The following is a 25,231-nucleotide window of genomic DNA, read 5'->3' as shown; positions in this document are numbered from 1 at the left end:
ATATATTTTCTGGAAATGATCTGGGAGGAACTCAGTAATTGAGTTTGACACATTGGGTGAGAGAGAGGGCCATTTTCCAGGCAGAGGTTCCGGATACACAGGCGGTTCCTGCTGGCTGGGAATAATGTCCTGGCTGCACGCAGACAGTTTACATAGTGGAGTGTTGGGGGCAGAGATGGTAAGGTGCCAACGCCTGCACATTTAATAATTATTTCTGTTGTAACGCTAAGGTGCCCTGGATTGTTGAAGCAAATGCTCCTCTGACTCAGATTGATCGACTGGTCTCAATTTGATAACAAAGCTCTTTTTTCAATCTGCTAACAGGGTAGAGCAGGACCCGCGGGGGTCCGTGGACAGCGGGGTCCCACAGTGAGTATCTACTGTTACTTCAGAACTGTTTTTATAAATGACTGTGCTCAATTCACAATAATGGTCCCATGGGTATTCTGCCTATTTATTTCTCTCCCTTCACTTTCTCTTTTTTTCTGCCTCCGTTTTTCTCATTCCCTTTCTCTCCCTCTGTCTCTCTCTCTCTCTCACACACACTCACTCACTCACTTCCTTTCTCTCTCTCTCACTTCCGCTGTCTGTCTCTCTCTCTCTCACACACACTCACTCACTTCCTTTCTCTCTCTCTTTCCCTCTCTCGATTCCTTTCTCTCTCTCGATTCCTTTCTCTCTCTTTCTCTCCATCTCTTTCTCTCTCTCTCTCACAATCCCTTTCTCACTCTCTCTCTCTCCAGTTCTCTCTCTCTCTCTCTCTCGATCCCTTTCTCTCTCCTTCGATCCCTTTCACTCTCTACTTTCTTTCACACTTTATCACTCCCTCATCCCTTTCTCCCTTTCTCTTGCCCGCCCTCTCTCTATTTTTTGAACTAAATCTCTCCTTCTGTCTCTCTAATGCCCTATCTATATAGTCCTACATTATGCGCATCAAGTTCACTTTGATATTTGACCATCTTGTCCATCGCTGTCCAATATCTGTTGCCCACAATTCTGTGAAATCCTCAGTACTGGAGTGAGAGGGCCGGCTTCGTCTCTTGTCCTCAAGTCTCTGGAGTGGGACTTTTACTCATTCTTTCACAGGATGTGGGCTTCACTGGATAGGCCAGAAATTATTACCCATCCCTAATTGCCCCTTGAGAAGGTGGTGGTGAGCTGCCTTCTTGAACCGCTGCAGTCCCTGTGGGTGTGGTTACCCACTGTGCTGTTAGGGAGGGAGCTCCAGGATTTTGACCCAGCGACAGTGAAGGAACGGCCGATACGGGCAGCACGGTAGCATAGTGGTTAGCACAATTGCTTCACAGCTCCAGGGTCCCAGGTTCGATTCCCGGCTGGGTCACTGTCTGTGCGGAGTCTGCACGTTCTCCCCGTGTGTTACTGGGTTATGGGGATAGGGTGGAGGTGTTGACCTTGGGTAGGGTTCTGCACCAAGAGCCGGTGCAGACTCGATGGGCCGAATGGCCTCCTTCTGCACTGTAAATTCTATGATATATTTCCAAGTCAGGATGAGGAGTGGTTTGGAGAGGAGCTTGCAAGTGGTGATGTTCCCATGTGTCTGTTGCCCTTGTCCTTCTGGGTGGGTTTGGAGGATGCTGTTGAAGGAGCCTTGGTGAGTTCCTGCAGTGCATCTTGTAGATGGTACACACGGCTGCCCCTGTGTGTAGGTGGTGGAGGGAGGGAATGTTTAAGGTATTGGATAGGGTGGCAGTCTTGTGGGCTACCTGGATGGTGTTGAGTTCCTTGAGTGTTGTTGGAGCTGAACTCATCCAGGCAAGTGGGGAGTATTCCATCACACTCCTGACTTGGGCCTTGTAGGTGATGGACAGGCTTTGGGGAGTCAGGAGATTAGTTATTCACTGCAGGATTCCTAGCCAACCTGCTCTTGTTGCCACAGTATTTATATAGCTAGTCCTGTTAGGTTTCTGGGCATTGGGAGCCCCCAGGACTCGGGGCAGACGTGTCACCGGGCGAGTTGCAGCTTGGCATTATCCAAGTCTTCTCCACTGAGTTAATAAGAGGGGAATGTATGGGACCAGAGTGAGCTGCAATGTTAAAATCAGCACCCAAAGTGCCGTGGAGTAATTTACCAGGGAGTAAATGAAACCTCGTTACGCCTCGGTGAGGAGGCGAAAGACCAGGATTCAGCAAGAGGGAAAGATCAAAAACCCGGCACAGGGCAGGATTCACATTTCTCCGTCTTTTATTTTCAGGGGGAGCGGGGTGAACGAGGACAGAGAGGAGCCACAGGCAAGCCAGGCCCAAAGGTAAGGACATATATCAATGAAAGATGGGGGAGCAGAATGTACCTTTTGTGGTGAATGAGATTCACACGGCATTATAGTTACCAATGTCACTCTGTTCCAAGTAGATACATGTATCAATATTGTAAGTGCAGTTGCACTACCTGACCACCAGGGGGAGTAGCTCTGGGAGTACTCGAGAGTTTGTACTGGGCTCCTCCCTTGGCTCTGCCCAGAACCCCCCGCCCTGGAGCTGCTGCATAAAGATCCGTGCCCCAGAGTCAGCCGGCCAGTTCACCGAAAGTTCAATAGCTAACAGGCTGGCTCTGTTGTAAGTATATTAAAACCGCTATTCTAATCCTACCAGCACGTGTCCGTAGAATTGTTCATTCCAACACCTTTGCTTCTGTTTATGTGGAAATGACGGGCAGTAACTGATAGTACATCTGTGGTTGGCGTTCACCCCTCTCCCGTCACTGAAAAAGAAACCTCCTTCCAGGTGGAAGACGTTTTGTGATGTGATTGGAGCGGCCGATCGCGTTGCTAATGTGACCAGATGCAACTACACAACCTCCAACTGGACGCAGCAGAAAACCGCCCAATTGTTCAATTCTACTACTTCACCCCCTCCCCCTTTCAGAAGGATAGTTTCAAAATTAATTCTTGGCTTGTGTGTGTGTCGCTGGAAAGGCCCAGCGTTTAATGCCCATCCCTAATTGCCCCTTGAGATGATGGTGGTGTGCTGCCGCCTTGAACCGCTGCAGTCCCTGAGGGTGTAGGTACACCCACAGTGCTGTTAGGGAGGGAGTTCCAGGATTTTGACCCAGCGACAGTGAAGGAAACGGCCGATATATTTCCAAGTCAGGGTGGTGAGCAACGCGGAGGAGAACGTCCAGGTGGTGCTGCCCCCATGTGCCTCTCGTCCTTCTAGATGGTAGAGGAAGGTGCTAGTAAATAGGAATTCAATGCTAACTGAATAGCGGTTGCCTCATGCGGAATGCTCTTTGTGATATACTAGTCTGAGAATTCCGACAACCCCCAGTGATGCCCCCTTGGCGATGCCGACCTGTGCTCGTCAGTCTGTTGAGAAGGGCTGAGGCTGCGACCCCTGTTCCCCCAGCCCACTGTAACCCCCAACACAAGATGGCCACCGGCGCCCCTGCGTTGCGCGCAGCGAAGCCATAGTTTCCGGAGACGCAAACCGACTCTCCTAAACAGTGACCACTTCTCTTTGGCAGCCGCCAAACTTTGAGTAGCCAATCACATCTCATCGCCCACGTATCCGCAAAATGACCTGTACCGCACAAAGGGATATGAAAAGCAAACGGAACCCACTCTCTGAATGAACGGAATGGCTGGTGTGAAACCTGAGGAGATTGGGCGCTCCCTGAGCCCCGTGACTGGCGGGATCTTGGGGGTGTGGCCATTCCCGGTCTCTGGCGGGAGTTTTCCAGCCCTTCCAGATCTTGCGGACCCACCTAGTGACAATCCTTTTCTATCTTTTTGCTCCTCTGCAGGGGAATGCTGGAAGTGACGGTCCACAAGGCATACCAGGGGAAAAGGTAAACCTTTGACTTTTTGGGGGGAAAAACACACATTCTGACCCGGGAGGTAGTGGGAACACTGCGTAGTGAAAGGGCCATTCCTCTTTCCTCTAGAAATGAGATGATGGGACCACAGAGAAATTCTGAAAGAATGTAGTAGGGGAGGCGTAACGGTGGTGATTCCTGCTGGGAGTGGGGATGGGAGCAAGGGGCCATCAGTGTAAGATAATAAGTACAATGCAAATTGAGGAGAATCCTCTTTCCCCAGAGAAGGTGAGAGCGTGGAACCCGCGGCCACGGGGAATAGTTGAAGGGAATAACATTGCCGAATTTAAGGAGGAGCTGGATGAAGACACGAGGGGGAAAGTTTATGCTGATAGGGGTGAGATGAGGAGGGGTGGGGGAGGAACCCTGTGTGAAGTGTAAAAATCCGCATGTGCTGGTTGGGCTGATGGGTCTGTTCCCGTTGGTAAAATCTGTGCCACTCCCAACGGCACTTCCTCAAGGCGGGATATGAGAGGAATTGTACATGTGGAGAAGCCCTTGTGGCTAAACTCAAGTGTGAAGATCTAAGTTGTTGCAAACAATAAATGCTCTCTCCCCAGTGTTGGGCTGTAAGTGGGCAAGCGGGCACTGGTAACTTTGGAATTATTTACTGTACTTTTTCGCTCATGCAGTCCATCCAAAAGGACGCGATTGATCATTTACGAACAAATGTTCTATTCTGGGAAGCCAGTTGGCGCCAATCTTTACTCAGACTAACATTTATTTGCATATTAAAACAAGCATACGCCTCCTAACTCAACCACAGCGCAGATATATTTAACATGTATTTTTTTATGAGATGTGGTCATCATTCATTTCCCATCTCTAGTTGTCTGTGGGTAGGTTGCTGTGGGTCATTTTTCTTATTCGTTCATGAGACGTGGTGTCGCTGGCTTTGCCAGCATTTATTGTCCATCCCTAATTGCCCCTGGGGGGGCAGTTAGGAGTCAACCACATCGCTGTGTGGGTCTGGAGTCACATGTAGGCCAGACCGGGTGAGGACAGCAGATTTCCTTCCCTAAAGGACATTAGTCAACCAGATGGGTTTTTACGACAATCGACAAAGGTTTCATGGTCATCATCAGACCAGGTTTTCATTGAATTCAAATTTCACAATCTGCAGTGGCGAGATTTGAACCTGGGTCCCCAGAGCATGATTCTGGTTTACTAGTCCAGTGACCGTACCACTACGCCGCCACCTCCCCCGGTTCGGAGTCACATGAAGGCCCGATAGAGTATTTCCTTGCTCGAAGAGCATTAATGAACCTGAAGGGTTTTGCAACAGTCAATGATAGTTTCATGATCATCATTACTGAGGCTGACTTGATATTCCAGATTTATTAATTGTATTTAAATTCCACCAGTTGCCGTGGTGGGATTTGAACCCATGTCCCCCAGATCCTCTGGATGACTAGACGTTACCAATATACCACCTTCACGGCCTAGGCCCTGTGCTCAAGTGAAACCCCATTTAATGCCTGCAACCTGCATATAATAAAACCCAATTGATATGTAATTTACACCAATATGTGATAGATTAACAATAACGGAGCATGCTGCAAAAACTAGACAGGTCTCACAGCGTCTGTAGGAAGAGGAAACCGAGTTAACCTTTCGAGTCCATTCTTCATCAGAACTAAAAGGGAGAAAAAAATGTGTTGGATATTAAACTGTAGCTGAGATAGATTGCAACAAGGTGAAGCAAACTCAGGAATGAGAGACAGGTGGCCTGGTGTGGGACGGGGCTAAGGAGGGGTGAGGTAGGGAGGGATATTGCATTGGAGGCAATAAATGTCTGAGATGGAGGAGAAAGATCACGGTATGAAAACGTTGATCTCAGTGATGGGGGCTGTAACGTGCTCAATCGGAAGATGAGGTGCTGCTCTTCCAGTTTGCATTGGGCGACACTGGAGCATTGACTGGCCAAGGACGGACATGTGGGCGTGAGAGCGAGGCAGTGAGTTGAATTGGCGAGCGTCAGGAAGGTTGGAGCCATGGTTCCGGGCTGAGCGAGGGGTGTTCCGCAAAGCGGTCACCCAGTCTGCGTTTAATCTCCCCAATGTGATAGAATGCTTCACGCGAACGTTGCTTGGTCAGAAGGCACTCGACATTCCCTCGTTCGCAATCCTGAAAGTCAGTTTGCTGCTTTTAAAACATGGGCGGGATTCTTCAATAATAGGGGCTATGTCCCCACTCCAGTGTCACAATGCGGGCGTTTAACTCTGGGCTTTCCTTCAGAAAGTCCAGAGTGACTCTCCAATTTGCAGGGGGCAAGCAGGGCCCTGGAGTGCTCCTCGAAGCTCTGACTGACGGCGCCCTGCACTTCCGGTCGGGAGTTTGCGCATGGCGGCGGCCTTTGGCGGCAGCCCTGCATGAAATGGCAGACTCAGAACGCGGAGCAGCCCCGACAATATAGGCGCCCCCGAGATCGCGCGCGCCCGCCGATCGGTGCCCCCTGATCGCTAGCCTGGCCGTCCCTTTAGGCCCCCCCCCCCCCGGTGAAGGATTCCCCCACCTGACTCCGCAGGCTGTTCCCGACAGGCAAAACGCGGGTAAAACCACGCCTTCGGCCACTTTTCCTCGGAGAATCGGCACGGGGGTCTCTGTCAGTGGCCCCCTAGGGGCTGATTTAGCTCACCGGGCTAAGTCGCTGGCTTTGAAAGCAGACCAAGCAGGCCAGCAGCACGGTTCGATTCCTGTAACAGCCTCCCCGGACAGGCGCCGGAATGTGGCGACTAGGGGCTTTTCACAGTAACTTCATTGAAGCCTACTCGTGACAATAAGCGATTTTCATTTTTCATTTCATCCGCGATTCTCCGGGGACCGGAGGATAGCGGGAGCAGCGTCGCGCCGGTTTTCAGCATCAAGGGCCATTCTCCGCCTCCCACGCCGATCGCGATTCCGGCACGGACGCTGGGAGAATCCCACCCCATATTGTCAAATCAATCCTCCCGAGCACAATGTCCTGTGTAATGCACAGTCAAAAGTAAGAGAATTTATAATAAGGAATAAACTGATCAACTAAATTCATATTCTGTCTTCACAAAGGACAACACAAATAAAACACCAGAAATGGTGGGGAACCGAAGGAGATCTGTATTACTTGAGAAATGGTGTTGGGGAAATTGATAGGAATGAAGGTTGATAAATCCCCAGGGCCTGAGAATCTATATCCCAGAGTGCTTAAGAAAGTGTTCCTAGAGATAGTGGCTGTGGTGCCTACCTGCCAAGATGCTATCGACAGTTCCTATAGATTGGAGGGTGGCTGATGTAATCCCACTATTTAAAAAGGGAAGTCGAGAGAAAACAGGGAGTTTTTGACCAGTCAGGCTCACGTCGGTAGTCGGAAAAATCCTAGAATCCATTATCAAAGATTTTATAGCGGAGCACTTTGGAAACAGTGGCAGAATCGGACCGAGTCAGCATGGATTTATGAAGGGGAAATCGTGCTGGACAAATCTACTGGAATTCTTCGAGGATGTAACTAGTAGGGTTTATGAAGGAGAGCCAGTGGATGTAGTTTATTTGGACTTTCAGAAGGCTTTCGACAAAGACCCACATAAGAGATTAGCGGGTAAAATTAAAACGTATGGGATTAGGGGTAGTGTATTGAGATGGACAGAAAACTGGTTGGCAGACAGGACACAAAGGGTAGGAATAAACGGGTTGTTTTCCAATTGGCAGGCCGTGACTGATGGGGTCAAGGATCGATGCCGGGACCCCGGCTATTCATGACGGAACAAAATGTAATGGGCGAGATTCACCGCAGATGCGGAGAGTCGTAAAGGCTGCCGTGAAACTGGCCGTGTTTCACGGCAGCCTTCACGTCCGTTCCCGGGACCCGATTCTCCCCCCCATCGGGGCTAGGAGCAGGACCCCGGGCGCCAAGATGACGCGCGGCCGGCTCCAACCCGCGCATGCGCGGGTGACGTCATCGCGCCATTGACGGAGCCTGCACATGCGCGGTTCCGCATTTCTCCATCGCCGCCCGACAAGACGTGGCGGCTTGATCTTGTCGGGCGGCGGAGGGGAAATAGTGCGTCCCTTTTGGACGCAGGCCCGACGATCGGTGGGCACCGATCGCGGGCCTGTCCCCTCCCGAGCACAACGGTGGTGCTCCCGCCCCAAACGGGCATCCAGCGCCCGTTTTTACGACGGCAGCGAGCAGGTGTGTTTGCTGCCGTTACAAAACGGGCGTAAAGGCCCGGCCGCTCGGCCCATCGGCCGCGGTGAATCGCCGCTCGCCGTAAAAAACGGCGATTCGTGACGTGGTCAGGTGAGGGGGGGGGAGAATAGCGGGAGGGCGTGAAAAATGTCGGGAGGCCCTCCCGCTATTCTCCCAACCGGCGTGGGCAGCGGAGAATCACGCCCAATATCTCCACATTTGAAGGTGACACCAAGTTGGGTGGGAGGGTGAGCTGTGAGGAGGATGCAGAGATCCTCAAGTTGAGTGAGTGGGCAAATGAATGGCAGATGCAGTATAATGTGGATAAATGAGAGGTTATTCACTTTTGTATGGCCCCTTCTGAATGGCCATAAATTAGGAGAGGGGAATGTGCAAGGAGTCCTGGGTCCCCTCGTGCACCAGTCGCTGAAGGTAAGTAGGCAAGTGGAACAGGCGGTAAAGAAGGATAATGGTATGTTGGCCTTCATTGCGAGAGGTTTCGAGTACAGGAGCAGGGATGTGTTGCTGCAATTATACAGGGCCTTGGTGAGGCCACACCCCCAATATGGTGTCCATTTTTGACCAAATAACAGTACAGCACAGGAACAGGCCCTTCAGCTGTGGGAAATGTGAGCTTTGAGAAATGTTCCTTCAAAACCTCCTACAAATTAGACGGACTGTGCCTAACGGAAGCTAACTGAACTGCCAATGTGAAGTTGCTTTTAAATATTAACAAAACATTGCCATTTAGTTTGAGTTATCTTTGGGGGGCTGGCACTGGTGCAAGGGGCCGAACGATCTCCTGTATAGACTTTAAGAGACAAGAATGATGTACAGTTGTATGTACAAAGCATCAGAAATACAGGAAAATAAATTATGTTCAACTTTACTCGACAGTTTCCTTTGAACAAGGGGGCAACGATATTTCTCTGTTCTCTGGTGACCTGCAGAACACACAGCTCATTTCTCAGGCTCACTTTTTCCTTTGTTTAACTTGGCAGAAACTCTGAGAGCACGCTGGGACTATGAAAGCCAAGGATATCCCCTCTCAAATGTTTGAGGAATCCTTCTGCTGTGGACTTTGGCAGTTTATTCTCCGCCCTGCTGTTATTTTTGACCCAGTTTGCAGTAGGAATCTACTGTGTCTTCCTATGTCTTTGCGCTCAGACTGCGGTCGAGCAAATTGTGGTTGAGTTATAGAGGCCAGCGATCGGAGGGGAGGCTGGGGCAGGCGAATGGGGGTCCGAGGAACACCATGAGTTGGGACATCCCAGAAGGCAAGGGTGAAGCTGGTTGTTTGTCGTACTGGGTGTGGTGGAAATCTGCCTGATAACTTCAGAGAAATAATTCAGGACCAGTTGCCCGGCTTTTATATCCCTGCTGAATTGTCTGTCCAGGAAGCGAACAAGGATCATAGAATTTACAGAGCAGAAGGAGGCCATCCGGCCCATCGAGTCTACACCAGCCCCTGAAAGAGCATCCCACTTAAGCTCACGCCTCCACCCTATCCACGTCACCCAGCAACCCCGCCTACCTTTTGACCAATCCACCTAACCCGCACATCTTTGGACTTGTGGGAGGAAACCGGAGCACCCGGAGGGAACCCACGCAGGCACGGGGAGAACGTGCAGACTCCGCGCAGACAGTGGCCCAAGCCGGGGATCGAACCTGGGACCCTGGAGCTGTGAAGCAACAGTGCTAACCACTGTGCCACGGTGCCGCCCACGCCATTGCAATCATCTGGAAGAAAAGGTTTTCACAATTAGGTAATGCAAAAGCATTGAAGCAACGATAGGATCCCGCACTGACTGAGTGAGCAAAACTGAGGCACAAGCTATGTCACTGGAAATGGAACATGTGAAATATTTGTTATCGAATGTAGGAAGTTCCACGAGAATCAGGAAACGGGATTTTTTTTTCCAGAGCGATCCAAGTTTCCCGATTTTCCCCGCCCCTTCCCAGTGATGCCATGACATGAATCATATGGATTTCAGGGTGCCAAGGTGGCGCAGTGGTTAGCACTGCTGCCTAACAGCGCCGAGGACCCGGGTTTGGTCCCGGCCCCGGGTCACTGTCCGTGTGGAGTTTGCACATTCTCCCCGTGGCTGCGTGTGTCTCACCCCCACAACCCAAAGATGTGCAGGCTAGGTGGATTGGCCGCGCTAAATTGCCCCTTAATTGGAAAAAATGAATTGGGTACTCTAAATTTGGAAAAAAAAGTTGGAAGAGACTTCCATTTAATTAAATATCATTAATGCCCCCCCCTTTCCACACAATTCCCCCCCCCCCCCGCCCCATATCAAATAGTCACATCTCGCCCAGCTGGGTTGGCACGGTGCCAACCTGTGGCACGGTAGGTGCTGGGTCGGGTCCAAATGGAAGCCCCATGGAGGGGGGGAGAAATATGCAGTGGGGGGGGGGGGGGGTTGCGGACACTAGGGAGGGGTGGAGGAGGTGGTGGGAGTGCCATGGTGCTGGTGGACGGGTGGAATGCGCACGATGACTGTTGGGTGGGGGGTAATGCCAGTGATGATGGTCAGTGGGGTGGGTGGCGGGAGGGGGGTGAGGTAACTGCTGTACATCCATGACGGGGGCTGGGGGCGTTAGGTTGCAGTGCTGATCGAGACACCCTTCGAAGATGTAGCTCCCATCGAATGTGGAGGCGGGGGCCGGCTGTAGCAGGCCCTGTCCTGTCAGAAGGGCAGCGTAAACCACATCCACTTATTTATTTTTCTCCAAAGGCTAAATATTTGGGGAGGAAACTGGTCTGTGCAACTGGAGAGTTACACATCGGTTTTCAGCCTGAGGAGGGCCGTTTGCCAATTCCTGGTAGGATTCCGCCCGCTATGTCTGATGTGTGAACTGTACACTGATACCACCGTGTGAAACAATGTTGGAAGATAAATTAGAATATTGTCTGTCCCTTCACTGCAAAGTATAAATTGTATGTTTCCTGGAACTGGAGAGCCAGTGAATTCAGGTTCATTTTCTTTTCGTGTGGCGGGATACTCTCAACCCACGCAGGGCCGGAGAATCGCCGGGATGGGCGTGAATCCCGCCACGCTGCCCGACGCCAGTCCGCCAATTCTTCAGAGAGTGGAGAATCGGCGGCATCGGTGTACTGCCGGTCGGGGGCTGCTCTACGCGGCACCCCCCCCCCCCCCCCCCCCCCCGCCGATTCTCTGCCCGGGATGGGCCAAGCGACCACGCCAAAATAAACGAGTCCTGTCGGCGCCGTTCACACCTGCTCTTACCCGGTGGGACCTCGGCGTGGATGCAACCGGGGACAGCCTGGTTGGGGGGGGGGGAGGGCGGGCCGACCCAGGGGGGGGGAGGGCAGGCCAGCGATCATGGCCTACCAATCGGTGGGCCAGCCTCTCGGGCGGGGGCCTCTTTTGTTCCATGCCGGCCCCTGTAGCCCTACGCCATGTTGCGTCGGGGTCGGCGCGGTGAATGGAGCCACTGCGCATGCACGAGTTGGCGCCGGTTCCACTGCGCATGCGTGAGTTGGCGACAGTTCCACTGCGCATGCATGAGTTGGCGACAGTTCCACTGCGCATTTGCGAGTTGGCGCCGATTCCACTGCGCATGCACAGACCCGCAGCACCCATCTGATGCCGGGATCGGCAGCTGGAGCAGCATGGGTCCCTCCAGTCCCATGCTGGCCCCTTGTACCGGTCGGAATCGCTGCTCCTGAGGCCATATTGACGCCATCGAGAAACGCGACGGCGTTTACAACGCGTCAATACTTAGCCTCAGGATCAGAGAATCCCGCCCACGTAATGTGGACTTCACTGGCTGGGCCCAGCATTTATTGTCCATCCCTAATTGCCCTCGAGAAGGTGGTGGTGAGCCGCCTTCTTGAGCCGCTGCAGTCCATGCGGTGTAGGTACATCCACAGTGCTGTCAGGGAGGGAATGACAAGATTTTGACCCAAGGACGGTGAAGGAATGGTGATATGTTTCCAAGTCACGATGGTGAGTGACTTAGAGGGGAACTTCCAAGAGATGGTGTTCCCATGCGTCTGCTGCCCTTGTCCTTCTCGATGGTCGAGGTTGTGGGTTTGGAAGGTGCTGCCTCAGGAGCTTTGGTGAGTTGCTGGAGTCCATCTTGTTGATGGTACACACGGCTGCCACTGTGGTGGAGGGAGTGGATGTTGGAGTTGGCAGATGGGGCACCAATTAAACGGGCTGCTTTGTCCCGGACGGTGCCGAGCTTCTTAAGTGTTGTTGGAGCTGCGCTCATCCAGGCAAGTGGGGAGTATTCCATCACACTCCTGACTTGTGCCCTGTAGGTGAGTGAATTACTCACCACCGAATCTTTAGCCTCTGAAATGTTCTTGTATCCACAATATTTATATGACTGGGTTCAGTTCTGTTTCTGGTCAATGATAACTGCCAAGATGTTGATAGAGGGGGATTCAGTAATGGTAATGCAATTGAATGTCAAGAGGAGATGGTTAGACTCTTTCTTGTTCAAGGTGTCCATTGCCTGGCACTTGCCTGGAGCGAATGTTACTCATTACCTGTCAGCTCATCTGAACGTTGTCCAGGTCTTGCTGCATAAGGGCAGGGATTGATTCAGCGGAGTTGCGGATGTTGCTGAACATTGATGCAATCATCAGCAAACATTCCACTTCTGTCTCCTAATCTCTGGATAAGGGTTTGGATATTTTGGACTGAGATTCAGAGAAATGTCTTCACTCAGAAACTTGTGTGTCTTTGGGATTTTCTGCCTCAGGGAGCCGTGGACACTCAGTCATTGACAGGGGAGGCAGTGGCAAAGTGGTACTGTCGGCAGGCTAGTAATCCAGAGACCCAGAGCAACACCTGGGAACCAGGGTTCGAATCCTGCCACGGCAGATGATGAAATGTGAATTCAATAAAAATCTGGAATGAAAAGTCTAATGATGACCGTGCAACCATTGTCGTAAAAACCCATCTGGTTCTCTCATGTTCTTAGGGAAGGAAATCTGCCTTCTTTACCTGGTCTGGCCTACATGTGACTCCAGACCCACAGCAATGATTGAGGTTAGATTGAGGTCTTGGGTACAGAGGGATGGGTTGAGAAAGTGAAGTTTAGATTGATCATGATCGTATCAAAAAGGCTGCTGCTCCTATACACTGACCTGGAACACTGGGAAGTATCCACCACGATGCTCATTTTGTTCACTCTAAGCGTAAAAAGTAGTTTATAAGCTGCAGATTCAATGTATATTAAAGGTGATCAAACTGGCTTCCGAAGCTTGAGGTGCCAGTGCATCCGCTCAATCTTTCGGACAACAAGCCCACAATTGCTAATCTTGCATCCCAGGTTCTGTGAGCTGAGTGTTGAATGACCAGCCTATGGTGCTGATCAGTCGATGGCTCGCGATGCAGACTGCCCAGTTGTGAGAAACCTGACCAGCCTCGGACGTGCGCGGGCTTCCTCCGCGCCGAGGCCCGAGAGAGTAGAATCGGAGCCAATCGGAGCTTTGCGAAGGCTGATGATGTCGTTTGTGCTTTTTCAGGGACCTCAAGGACCTCAGGGGCCGAACGGGTTTCCAGGACCGAAAGGACCTCCGGTGAGTGACGTTTCCTCATTTCCTTTTATTCGGGAGGCGGAGAGGAGGAGATTTTCAAGTCTGTTGAATTCTTGGTCGGGAGGCTCACCTTTGAGCCTTTCATACTCTGGAGCACCAGGGAAGGATGAGTTTGGTGATCAACACCTGGATAGGTGACGTTTATCCCAGTGGTCCTGCCGTGATATCATGGGGATGGGTCGGCACGGTGGCACAGTGGTTACCACAGTTGCTTCACAGCACTAGGGACCCGGGTTTGATTCCCGGCTTGGGTCAGTGCGGAGTCTGCACGTTCTCCCTGTGTCTGCGTGGGTTTCCTCCGGGTGCTCCGGTTTCCTCCCACAAGTCCCGAAAGGTGTGCTTGTTAAATGAATTGGACATTCTGAATTCTCCCTCTATGTACCCGAACAGGCGCCGGAGTGTGGCAACTAGGGGACTTTCACAGTAACTACATTGCAATGTTAATGTAAGCCTACTGTGACAGTAATAAAGATTATTATTATCTCGCCTTCTCTACTGGGGACGATACACAGATTTAATTCATATTGCAGGGAGAGAGCAGACAATACTCTTCCATTTCTCGGCATGTGCCGGTCTTGGGATGTGGGAGGCTGATGTACAGCTTGGGGAGTGTCATAATATCCACTCATATATATAATGAGGTGCAGACAGGCAGTGATTGACACACACGATGACCAGTGAGCACACAACACAGTGCAGCCAATCACCAGACAGAGGGTACTAGGTTTCCCGCCCTCTCTGGACCCAGCCACTGAGACAGTCAGAGTTCACGAGCTAGCCAGTGCAAACACCATGCGGTAGCTATTAAATCTGGTCAGGCTAATACAAGGTCTCCAGTCAGATCAGTATAGTGTTGACCCACAGCTGAATATGTTTGTCAGTTCTATCGTTGAGTTAAACAGTGTTGGATCTTCTCCAGTGTTACACGTCTGTTTCTAGCTTCCCTGCATCGAGTACAGTCCACATCGAACCAGCCTGCCACATAAGGGAGGAAAGTAAGAGAGGGGCGTGTGTGTGTAGGGAGAGCGGATTTACCCAGAGATTCTCCGGAATATTCCCCAGCACCAGTGTCGGGAGAACTTTGGTGAAAATCCAAAAGGAGGAGGCCTGGGGTTAGGTGGGAGAGTGCAGAAGTGCAATAGACCACGTAACGTTGGCTCAGTGGTTAGCACCGCTGCCTCACAGCTCCAGGGGCCCGGGTTCGATTCCAGCCTTGGGTGACTGTGTGAAGTTTGCACGTTCACCCATGTCTGGGTGAGTTTCCTCCGGGAGCTCCGGTTTCCTCCCACACTCCAAAGATGTGTAGATTAGCCATGCTAAATTGCCCCTTCGTGTCCAGGGATGGGCGGATTCTGTTCTGAGTTACGGGGATAGGGCGGAATGGACGGGGGAGTGTAAATGGACAGAGAGGTCATTCGAAAGGTTGGTGCAGACTCGATGGGTCGAATGACCTCCTTCTGAACTGGAACAGAAACAAAGGGGTAAATATTCTGTTCCGGCCTGCCATGGGATTGACCACCAACAGGGATTTCCGATCTCCAGATGGGCGCGATCGGAAAAATCCCACCCAAAGTTTGAGAGGAGAGTGGCACCGCTAACATTTTTTTTTGCAAGCGTGACCACTGTTCAAAAAGCCAAGACAATGAAAAATCACAAACCAATTGGAACAGCTCGTGTGAAACCTGATCGAACCGAAAAAGGGCCTTAGCGATAAATCTTGGAAATGTAACGCGCACAAAGACTGTGACAAACTTTGAGAGACTTTTAAATGGTTAAATAAAAGAATGAGGCTTTGTGGTCCGATCTAATCAGCTTAATCCAGGAGGCTCCATTAGAATAGATTTCAAATCAGTGTATAATCAGACATTGTCTCCCATAATTACATGGCTGAAAGGTTGTAAATTATATCATGTCCCAACTTCACCTCAATCAAAATGGATGAGCAGTGGATTAAAGATAGTGATCAGGAATGGGTGGGTTGTCTTATAAGGAAGGGATGGGCAATTTAGGTTTGTGTCCACTGGAGTTTAGAAGAGTGAGAGACGACTGGATTGAAACCTTTTAAGATCCTGAGGGGTGTTGACAGGGTGGATATGGAGAGAACGTTTTCTCTTGTGGGAGAATCTAGAACTAGGGGTCAATGTTAAAAAAATGAGGGGTCTCTCATGTAAGACAGCGATGAGGAGAATTCCTTTCTCTCAGAGGGGGGTGAGTCTGGGGAACTCTCTTCCTCACAAGGCAGTGGAAGCCGAATCTTTAAATATTTTTAAGGAAGAGCCAGATGGATCCTTGATTGGCAAAGGGGGTTATCGGGGGGGGGGGGGGTCGGCAGCAACGAGGGCCGAGGTTACAATCCGATCAGTCGCGATCTTATTGAATGGGAGAACAGGCGCGAAGGGGCCGAGTGGCCTACTCCTGCTCCACTCTGTACGTTCTCAGCAGAGATTGAGTGGGATCGTCCAGTGATGCTCCTGAATCCCAGAGGGTGGTGGGAGTTTGGAACTAGTTACCACAGAGAGTGGTTGAGCAGAGATCCGTTAAAAGGATAAACTGGATAAACCCACGAGGGAGAAAGGATTGCCCAGACGGGCGGGACGAAGTGGGAAGAGTCTCGACTGGCACGCTCAGACCAAATACCATCGACCCATTTTATCAATTTCAAATCTGGAGTTATTTCAGGTTTGTTCCGAAAGAGCTCAGAGATTTGGTTGTGTTCTCACTCGCTCTGATGAAATATTTCTTCTTCGCAAGGACCTGTTCCTCGGGCAAGTTGGGGTGGTTAATGTGCTGGAAAAGTCAGACACTTTGGCCTCAAAGAATCTCCCCCCCCCACCTCCTGACTTCCCAAATACATCTTCAGGTTGATTGAGGTAGATGTTGGCAGGCTCACGAATAATCGGGAGGGTACTGACCGTACTAATGACTCTTGTCATCCTCAGGGACCTGCAGGAAAGGACGGGATACCCGGACACCCAGGTCAACGTGGCGAGCCTGTAAGTTTCACCTTTGTTGTGTACTGATTCTAAGCAGCGACATCAGACGCCCTTGCGGAATAGTCCCGCCCACTGGTGCTCACAGTGCAGAGGAGAAATCTTAGAGTTTGGTGATTGAGGAAGCTCATCACTGCATGTGCCCGCGCCTGAGTATCTTCTGCCCATGTCTTGTGGAGATTCATTTCTCCAGGAAACGAGGGTGGGGGGGGGGGAATTCCCTTTGCCGGTTTCCCACGGAACTCCTCAACCTGTCATCGGAAATAGGAGCAGGAGTAGGCCATTCGGCCCCTCGGCTCTGGTCCGCCATTCAGTTAGATCACGGCTGACCATCCAGCTGAATGCCATCTTCCTGCACTATCCCCATATCCCTTAATTTCCTTTACTGTCTAACTGTCGACGTCCGTCTTGAACATTCTCAATGAAGGAGACTCCACACACATCTGGGGTAGAGAACGTTAAAAGATCTGCCTCCCTCTCTGAGTGAGGAAATTCTTCCTTCTCCCAGTAAGGGGGGGGGGGGGGGGGGGGCGTTCGCTGGCGGCAGGATTCTCTCTTCCCACCGCTTGTCATTGGGATTCTCTATTGAAGCCACCCCAGGCCGCTGGGAAACCCACGAGCGGGGTGCGCAGACAGAAGGAAGAAAGAATCCTAGCAGCTGGAGAATTGCGGCCTGTGTTCCCCTGGTTCTTGGACCCCGGACAGGGGAAACATCCTTCCCGCATATACTCTGTCGAGCTGTGTAAGGATATGTCTCGATGAGATCACCTCTCATTCTTCTAAGCTCTGGCAAATACAGGCCCAGCCTGCTCAAGCTCTCCTCTCAGCCAATCGCGCGACATTCCACAAATCATTCTCAGTCTGTACCTGTGCCCTTACAATCCTTTCAGATCAGCTCATTGGTTTTTCATTTTATTTCAATCCAATCCTGCAGGGTTTCCACGGCAAGACCGGACCAATCGGGCCACCAGGTGTTGTTGGTCCTCAGGTAAGCTCCGAAGAGCTGGGGCACTCTTGATGCATGAGGATAATTCCAGCAGAGATTGATTTATTACATGTACCGAAGTACAGTGAAAAGTATTTTTCTGCGGCCGAGGGAACGTACACAGTACGTACATAGTAGACAAAAAGAATAATCGACAGAGAACATTGACAAATGGTACATCAATAGTGATTGGTTACAGTGCAGAACAAGGGGCCACACAAGCAATATATGAGCGAGAGCAGCATAGGGCGTCGTGTTCTTACAGGGAACAGATCAGTCCGAGGGGGAGTCGTTGAGGAGTCTGGTAGCTGTGGGGAAGAAGCTGTTCCTATGTCTGGATGTGCGGGTCTTCAGACTTCTGTACCTTCTGCCTGATGGAAGGGTCTGGAAGAAGGCAAAGCCTGGGTGGGAGGGGTCTCCGACAATGCTGTCTGCCTTCCTGAGACAGCGGGAGGTGTAGACAGAATCAATGTGGGGGTGGTAAGCTTGTGATCAGTTGCCATACAGATAATCTGAACCACAGTGATGCCGTTTTTTGGTTTTTTTTTCGGCGGGGCGGGGGGGGGGGGGGGGGGGGAGGGGGGGTGAATGGACAAGTTTATTCTGCTGGGGTGATGTTTCAGTGAGATAGACACCCATCCGCCATCTCTGGGAAGCACACTTGAACCTAGATGATGCAGAAGCAACCGATTGGAACAATCTTCTGCCAGCCCCACATTCTGTAATTTGGAGGAGCAGATCGCCACAGTCAGGAGAAATGGTTTGCCGTTACTGACAACCATCTGCAGAATTCTCGTTCGAAAATGGGCGAGTGACGCTGGAGAGCTGCTGGGGCAGATTGCAGCAGGGCATTGGTGATTGGGTGCGGCAGAGTGCCCCACATTCTAATTTCGAATAGATAGCTGGATCTCCTGTAGAAAGGCCACAGAAAGCCAACGCAAAGTGGTCTATCCTCGGAGAGCAGTGGTCAAGGGCAGACGGAGATGGACGACAAATGCTGTCCTTGACAGCCGTGCTCACATCCCATGGACGGGGACCTGAAGCTCCATTTTGAAGAGCGCATTGGATAATTGTGCCTATGAGGCCTGTAGCCAACGATGGGGAAAGCCTATCAAAAAGGCCCCTGCAATTGAGACTCTCAGACGGAAAGTGTGACACATGTAACAAATAGACTATCGATTTAAACAAAGGGCACTTGGGGGATGGGTAATAACTGCAGGCCTAGCCAGCGATCTCCACATCCCCAGAGACAATAGTGAAGGAGCAGATATACTTTTTAAATTGGAAACACTGGTGAAATTCCTGCAACAAAACATATACTCCCCACAAGACTGTTTAATGAATATTGTTCGATTACATCTCCAGCAGGAAATCCCTACAGGTAGAGCTGTTTAATACAACCAGCGTCTCCATCTATTATTACCGATGAGTGCAGATTGTAAGGAAGCTCTCGAAAATGAGCTGAGATTTAAAATGAGTGTTAACTGCGGCTCCGTTGGTTGCAATCTTGCCTCGAGAATTGGAAGACCGTGGGCCCAGAGCCTACACTGAATCAAAGCTGATACTCCAGCCCGGTACCGAGTGCTGTACTGTCAGAGACGCCGTCCTTTCCGTTGGACATAAAGGCCGGGATTCTCCGACCCCCCGCCCCGGTCGGGTCAGAGAATCCCCGGGGGGAGGCGTGAATCCCACCCTGCCGCCCCAACGCCGGCTGCCGTATTCTCCTGCGTCGTTTTTAGGGCGGCGGCGGGATTCCCGCCACGCTGGTCGGGGGCCGTTGACAGCGGCAGCCCACCCCCCCCCCCCCCCCCCCGGCGATTCTCCGGACCCCAATGGGCCGAGCGGCCGTCCATTTTTCGCCAGTCCCGTCGGCGTGAACTACTCACCTCGCGCACGGCGGGACCTGTCAGGTGAGTATGCGGGAGCGGTCCTTGAGGGGACACAGGGGGATCCGACCCCGGGGGGGGTGGGGGGGGGGAAGGGGTACGGTGGCCTGGCCCGCGATCGGGGCCCACAATCTGCGGGTGGGCTTGTTCCGTGGGGGCACTTCTTTATTCCGCGCCGGGCCCCTGTCGGGCTCCGCCATATTGCCCGGGGGGCCGGCGCGGCGAAGAGAACCCCCCCCCCGTGAGGAAACAGATTAGCCAGTCATTATTCCGAGGATTTATTTTGCGGGAAGTTTCTGTGCGCAAATTAGCTGCCGTCTTTCCGACATCACAACAGTAACTGCGCTTGCTTTGATGGCCGTACAGAGCATTGCAATGTGAAAACCACTATATAAATGGGAGTTTTTATCCTCCCTTTGTCCATTAGGGTTCTGCAGGTGACAGTGGACTGATGGGAGAGCGTGGACATCCTGGAGTACCAGGCCCTCCGGGTGAACAAGGAATCCCAGGTACCGCTGGAAAGGAAGGGGCTAAGGTAGGTTTGCTGATTGCCCTCTGCGATTCCCAGGAGCTTCCAATTCTTGAGGCTGTTTTCTCAGCCTGGCCGGAGTTAGTGTGCTGAGCACATCTTCTCTCGTTCCACAGAGCTGGATTCTGTTTTGCCCCCCGCTACAGCCCCGTTGCCTGCCCCCACTCCTCAGAGTCCACATACACTCCCTGTCTCCCCGGGTTCAGGTCAACTGAAGCTACTTAATGCAGTGTCAATGGTGAGCCTGGCTAAAACTTGTCGGTCACAGCCTAGGATCTTTTCAGTCTGTGTTTCTCCAGACCAAAGCAGTCGATGTGTTTTGCCGGAGGCAGCTATCATAGAATAATAATCTTTACTGTCACAATTAGGCTTATCTTAACACTGCAATAAAGTTACTGTGAAAATCCCCTAGTCGCCACATTCCGGCGCCTGTTCAGGTACACAGAGGGAGAATTCAGAATGTCCAATTCACCTAACAAGCACGTCTTTCGGGACTTGTGGGAGGAAACCGGAGCCCCCGGAGGAAACCCACGCAGACACGGGGAGAACGTGCAGGCTCCGCACAGGCAGTGACCCAAGCCGGGAATCGAACCTGGGACCCTGGTGCTGTGAGGCAACAGTGCTAACCACTGTGTTACTGTGCACTTCCACATTACAAGAGTTTTTATGAAAATCTTTGGGAATTTTGATGGGAATTATGTTGGCAATTTTTTTTTTTAATTTAGAGTACCCAATTAATTTCTTCCAATTAAGGGGCAATTTAGTGTGGCCAATCCACCTAGCCTGCACATCTTTGGGTTGTGGGGGTGAAACCCACGCAGACGCGGGGAGAATGTGCAAACTCCACACAGACAGTGACCCAAGCCGGGAATCGAACCTGGGACCCTGGTGCTGTGAGGCAACAGTGCTAACCACTGTGTTACTGTGCACTTCCACATTACAAGAGTTTTTATGAAAATCTTTGGGAATTTTGATGGGAATTATGTTGGCAATTTTTTTTTTAATTTAGAGTACCCAATTAATTTCTTCCAATTAAGGGGCAATTTAGTGTGGCCAATCCACCTAGCCTGCACATCTTTGGGTTGTGGGGGTGAAACCCACGCAGACGCGGGGAGAATGTGCAAACTCCACACGGACAGTGACCCAGAGCCGGGATCGAACCTGGGACCTCGGCGCTGTGAGGCAACAGGGCTAACCCACTGTGCCACCGTGCTGCCCTTGTTGGCAATTTTAATGGAAAATTTGGGGGGGTTTAAATGAGGATTTTTAAGGAATTTCCATGGGAGGAATTTTAGAACAATTTTAATGGCAATTGTTTTCGAAATTTTCATGAGAATCTTGGGGATTCTGATGGGATTTTTTGGAGATTTTAATGGGAATCTTTTGGGAAAATTTCATGGGAATTTTTAAAGAATTTTGGGAATTGTTTTGAAAATTTTGAAAGGGATTCTTTCGGGAAATTTAACGGGCATTTTTAACTAATTGTAACCGGAATTTTTAAAGAATTTGAATGGGAATTGTTACGAAAATTTTAATGGGAATCCTTTGAGAATTTTTGCGAAGTTTTAATAGGGAATTTTCATGGGGAATTTTAATGAGAATTTATTTTGGAAATTTTAATTGGAAATTGATTGGAAATTCTGATGCCCTTCCTTCCTTCCAGGGAGATCCCGGTCCCTTTGGTTCACCTGGAAAAGCTGGTCCTGCTGGATTACGGGGATTCGCAGGAGCGCGAGGACTGCCGGGAGCTTTGGTAAGGCCCCCCGAGCAGTTGCGGGGAATGTGGCGCGAGCGGAGAAACTGCTTCCTCGGGTTTTACTGCAGCGTGAATTCTGGGAGGGACGTTTGCTCCAGGTTGTGACTGACATCGGAGGCAGTCCAGGGAAGGTCCACTCGGTAGGTTCATGGAATGAGGGCCTTGCCTTGTGAGGAACAGTTGGCTCCTATACTTGGGCTTTAGAAGAATGTAGGATTCTGAGGTGGCTCATCAGGGTGCACCATGGGAGGATGTTTTTGCCTCAGGGCGGGGGGGGGGGGGGGGGGGGGGGGTTGCGTGGGGGGTGGAGGGGGAGGAATCGAGAATCAGGAGCAGAGTTTTCAAATAAGGGGTCGCACAAGGACCGAGTCACGTTCTACAAATTCTGATTGACTTGCAACGCAGGTTCTTTGACTCAGTTACGGTGAGGGAAGATGGGGGAATAATTTCAGCGTCAAGCCGACCTTTTTCATCACCGCGTGAGCACGTTCATCCTGGATCTGACTGACCACCTCTGGGCGTTTTAAAATATTATTTCTTGCGATGTGGGCGTCGCTGGCCTGGCCGAGCGTTTATTGCCCCTCCCTCATTGCCCTCGAACTGAGTGAGTGACCCGGCCATTTTGGAGGGGCAGTCAAGAGCCGGCCACATCGCTGTGTGGGTCAGAGGTCGCAGGTAGGCCAGACCGGGTAAGGGCGGCAGATTTTCTTCCCTGAAGGACGTGAGTGAACCAGAAGGGATTTTTAACGACATTCAACGGTGTTTTCCTGGTCGTCATTACTGAGACTCGATTTTATTATCTGCCCGAATTTAAATTCCTGCAATGGTTTATGTTGTAAGTGGACGATCTTGTGAGGTCGGATTGATGTTGGTTCAATGAATTTCCTTGTCAAATGTTGTTGAATACATGGGCTTGGATAGAGAAAGGATCAGGAATTGGCCTTCTAATCAGCATCGTGACAACAAATTGGCAAGATTGAATAGATGTGTTGACCTGATCGTTGATCATGGCCAACATTGGCAGGGAAAGGGGGCCAAAACTTACAACAGGAAGTGCATTTTTGAACAGGAAGTGGGAGACCCATGCTAGGTGGCCCTATTTTTAATGGCTTACCTCGGGGAAATGAGGTAACCGGCCTCCTTCCAGTGCTTGGCACTGGGTGGATTGAACTGCAGCACTGAGGAGAAATTTCCTTCAGTGTTTCCAAACTGGTTGCCAGCCGGAGAATCCATCGGGATACAAGGAGGCCATTCAGCCCATCATGACTTGTGGCGGTTTGAGAGAGCTATGCAATTGGCTCCACAATCCCCGTGTCCTTTCCCCATGGCTTGACATTCTTTTTCTCCTTCTTCAAGGATTTATCCAGTTTGGAAGTTATTAACCCAATCTGCACCCTTTCATCACCACTCACAGAGTTAAAATAAAATCCTTCTCCTGTCATTTTTTTTCACCTAAAACAATAAGTCCACCTCCTGCTAGAAACTTTCTTCTCCTTATTTTTTATATCAAAAGTTCTCATGAATTTTTATTTTACATTTTAGAGGGCCCAATTCTTTTTTTTTCCCAATGAAGGGACAATTTAGCATGGCCAATCCACCTACACTGCACATCTTTTTGGGATCTGGGTGTGAGACCCACGCAGACACGGGGAGAAAGTGCAAACTCCACACGGCCAGTGACCCGGAGCCGGGATCGAACCCGGGTCCTCGGTGGCGTGAGGCAGCAGTGCTAACCACTGAGTCACCGTGAAGCCTTAAAAGCCCCCATGAAATTCCATGGCGTAATTACTGATCGAATCGTACAATCCTTACAGTGCAGAAGGGGGCCATTCGGCCCATCGAGTCTGCACCGGACCTCTGAAAGAGCACCCTGCCCATACCCACTCCCCCGCCCTATCCCCGTAATCTAACCGACCCATCTTTGGACACTAAGGCGCAATTTAGCGTGGCCAATCCACCTAACCTGCACATCTTTGGACTGTGGGAGGAAACCGGAGCACCCGGAGGAATTCCACACAGATATGGAAAAATGAGCAAACTCCACACAGACAGTCACCTGAATCGAACCTGGGTCCCTGGCGCAGTAAAGTAATCACTACACCATTACATTTCCTCTAGTCTCTCCACGTAACTGAATTCCCTCATTGCCAGTGCCAATCACCTCTGTAACCCAGACTTTGACATCCTTCCTGTGATGTCATGTCCAGATTTGAAGGCGCTGATCCAGGTGAGGCAGAACCAATACTGCGTTGAGCTTTAAACATTACTTCCTCACTCCTGAATTACTTTTTATCCTTAATAGTGTCAAGGACCACTCATTTGTTTTTTAAACGGCTTCTCAATTTGCCTGGTCACTTTCAAACATTTCTGTCTCTGAGTCCCCAACCTTTAATGTTCTACCTCATGATTTTCAATTGTATTTTTTTTGGTTGTTGATTTGTTGCCTAGCTGCAATGTTCACCGGTTTGTTCTTCCTGGCCTGCAGGGTCCCCCTGGATTGAAAGGAGCAGAGGGTCAGATGGGTCCACCAGGCCCAACGGTGAGTGAGAATCCTCGTCCGTGCTGTACCGCTTCGCGTTCTCCTCCGCAGGCACCGAATGCCGCCAATCGCTGGCGCCCGGAACGTGGGCCAAAGTGTGGAATTCAATGCCAGCACGATTTCACACCTGAATTTGATCGATTTTGTCTCATCCAAGGTACGATGCGCAATGGGGTCACCGGGGATGAATGGAATTGAGAGACGGCGCAGCGGTGATCTTGTGTCATGTCAAAGTTGCATTATGGGATGGAATTACCTCCACCAGCCTCTAATTCTGATGTCCTCTAGTCCTGCGTGTTTCTCAACGTGGGCTGGAAACCCCTCGCTGGCAAATTTATCGGGTGACCAATAGAAATTGCACCTCAAGCCTCGACCACTGACCCGATTGTTTTGGGAGAAAGCGGATTCCGGCCTCACTGGATAACCTAACCCTCCAATGTCTTTATGCAGGGGTCGACAGGAGAACGAGGGCCGAATGGTCCAGCCGGAGCCATAGGCCTGCCAGGGCGACCTGGGGGTCCGGGGCCCCCTGGCCCTCTTGGGGAGAAAGGCGCCGTGGTAAGTCTTGCCGTCTGCTTCTTACCGTAAACCAATCCCGGTGGCTACTTCACATTTTCATTCTTATTAGTTGGCAGCGGAGGGGAGGATTTGCACATTCTTGTTTCTCACTTTATCTTATTCTTTCCCTTCCTAAAGTGACCCGCGGTAAATAAGATCGGGATGCGAGCTTGTTATTAGGACATTTCCCATTCTTTTCATTGCCTTGTTCACATCGCCCAATAGTAAACAGGATTTTCACAAATTACTTGAGCGCTGTCGAGGATCCAGAGGAGGTTCCCAAGAATGAAGAGCTTGTCCTGTGAGGGGCGGTTGGGTTTTACTCGATGGAGGTTAGAAGGATGAGGGGGAATCTCACTTACTGCGAGGCCTGGATAGAGTGGGCGTTGGAGAGGATGTTTCCACCAGTA

General features: G+C 50.9%; 1 protein-coding gene across 2 annotated transcripts in view; it reads left to right on the top strand.

Annotated features, from left to right (window-relative positions):
• LOC119957252 (collagen alpha-1(XI) chain-like) overlaps positions 1-25,231 on the top strand; it is a 282,576-nt gene that overhangs the window by 193,106 nt on the left and 64,239 nt on the right. For both annotated transcript variants that reach the window (XM_038785099.1, XM_038785098.1), the window contains 10 exons: positions 325-369; positions 2,214-2,267; positions 3,761-3,805; positions 13,507-13,560; positions 16,518-16,571; positions 17,503-17,556; positions 19,867-19,974; positions 21,632-21,721; positions 24,210-24,263; positions 24,714-24,821. In XM_038785099.1, coding sequence (XP_038641027.1) covers positions 325-369; positions 2,214-2,267; positions 3,761-3,805; positions 13,507-13,560; positions 16,518-16,571; positions 17,503-17,556; positions 19,867-19,974; positions 21,632-21,721; positions 24,210-24,263; positions 24,714-24,821 — 666 coding nt within the window. The remainder of the gene's footprint in view (positions 1-324; positions 370-2,213; positions 2,268-3,760; positions 3,806-13,506; positions 13,561-16,517; positions 16,572-17,502; positions 17,557-19,866; positions 19,975-21,631; positions 21,722-24,209; positions 24,264-24,713; positions 24,822-25,231) is intronic.

Source organism: Scyliorhinus canicula, chromosome 25 (assembly GCF_902713615.1).
Source record: "Scyliorhinus canicula chromosome 25, sScyCan1.1, whole genome shotgun sequence".
Classification (NCBI taxonomy): Eukaryota; Metazoa; Chordata; class Chondrichthyes; order Carcharhiniformes; family Scyliorhinidae; genus Scyliorhinus; species Scyliorhinus canicula.
This window is presented reverse-complemented; position numbering and strand designations above follow the sequence as displayed.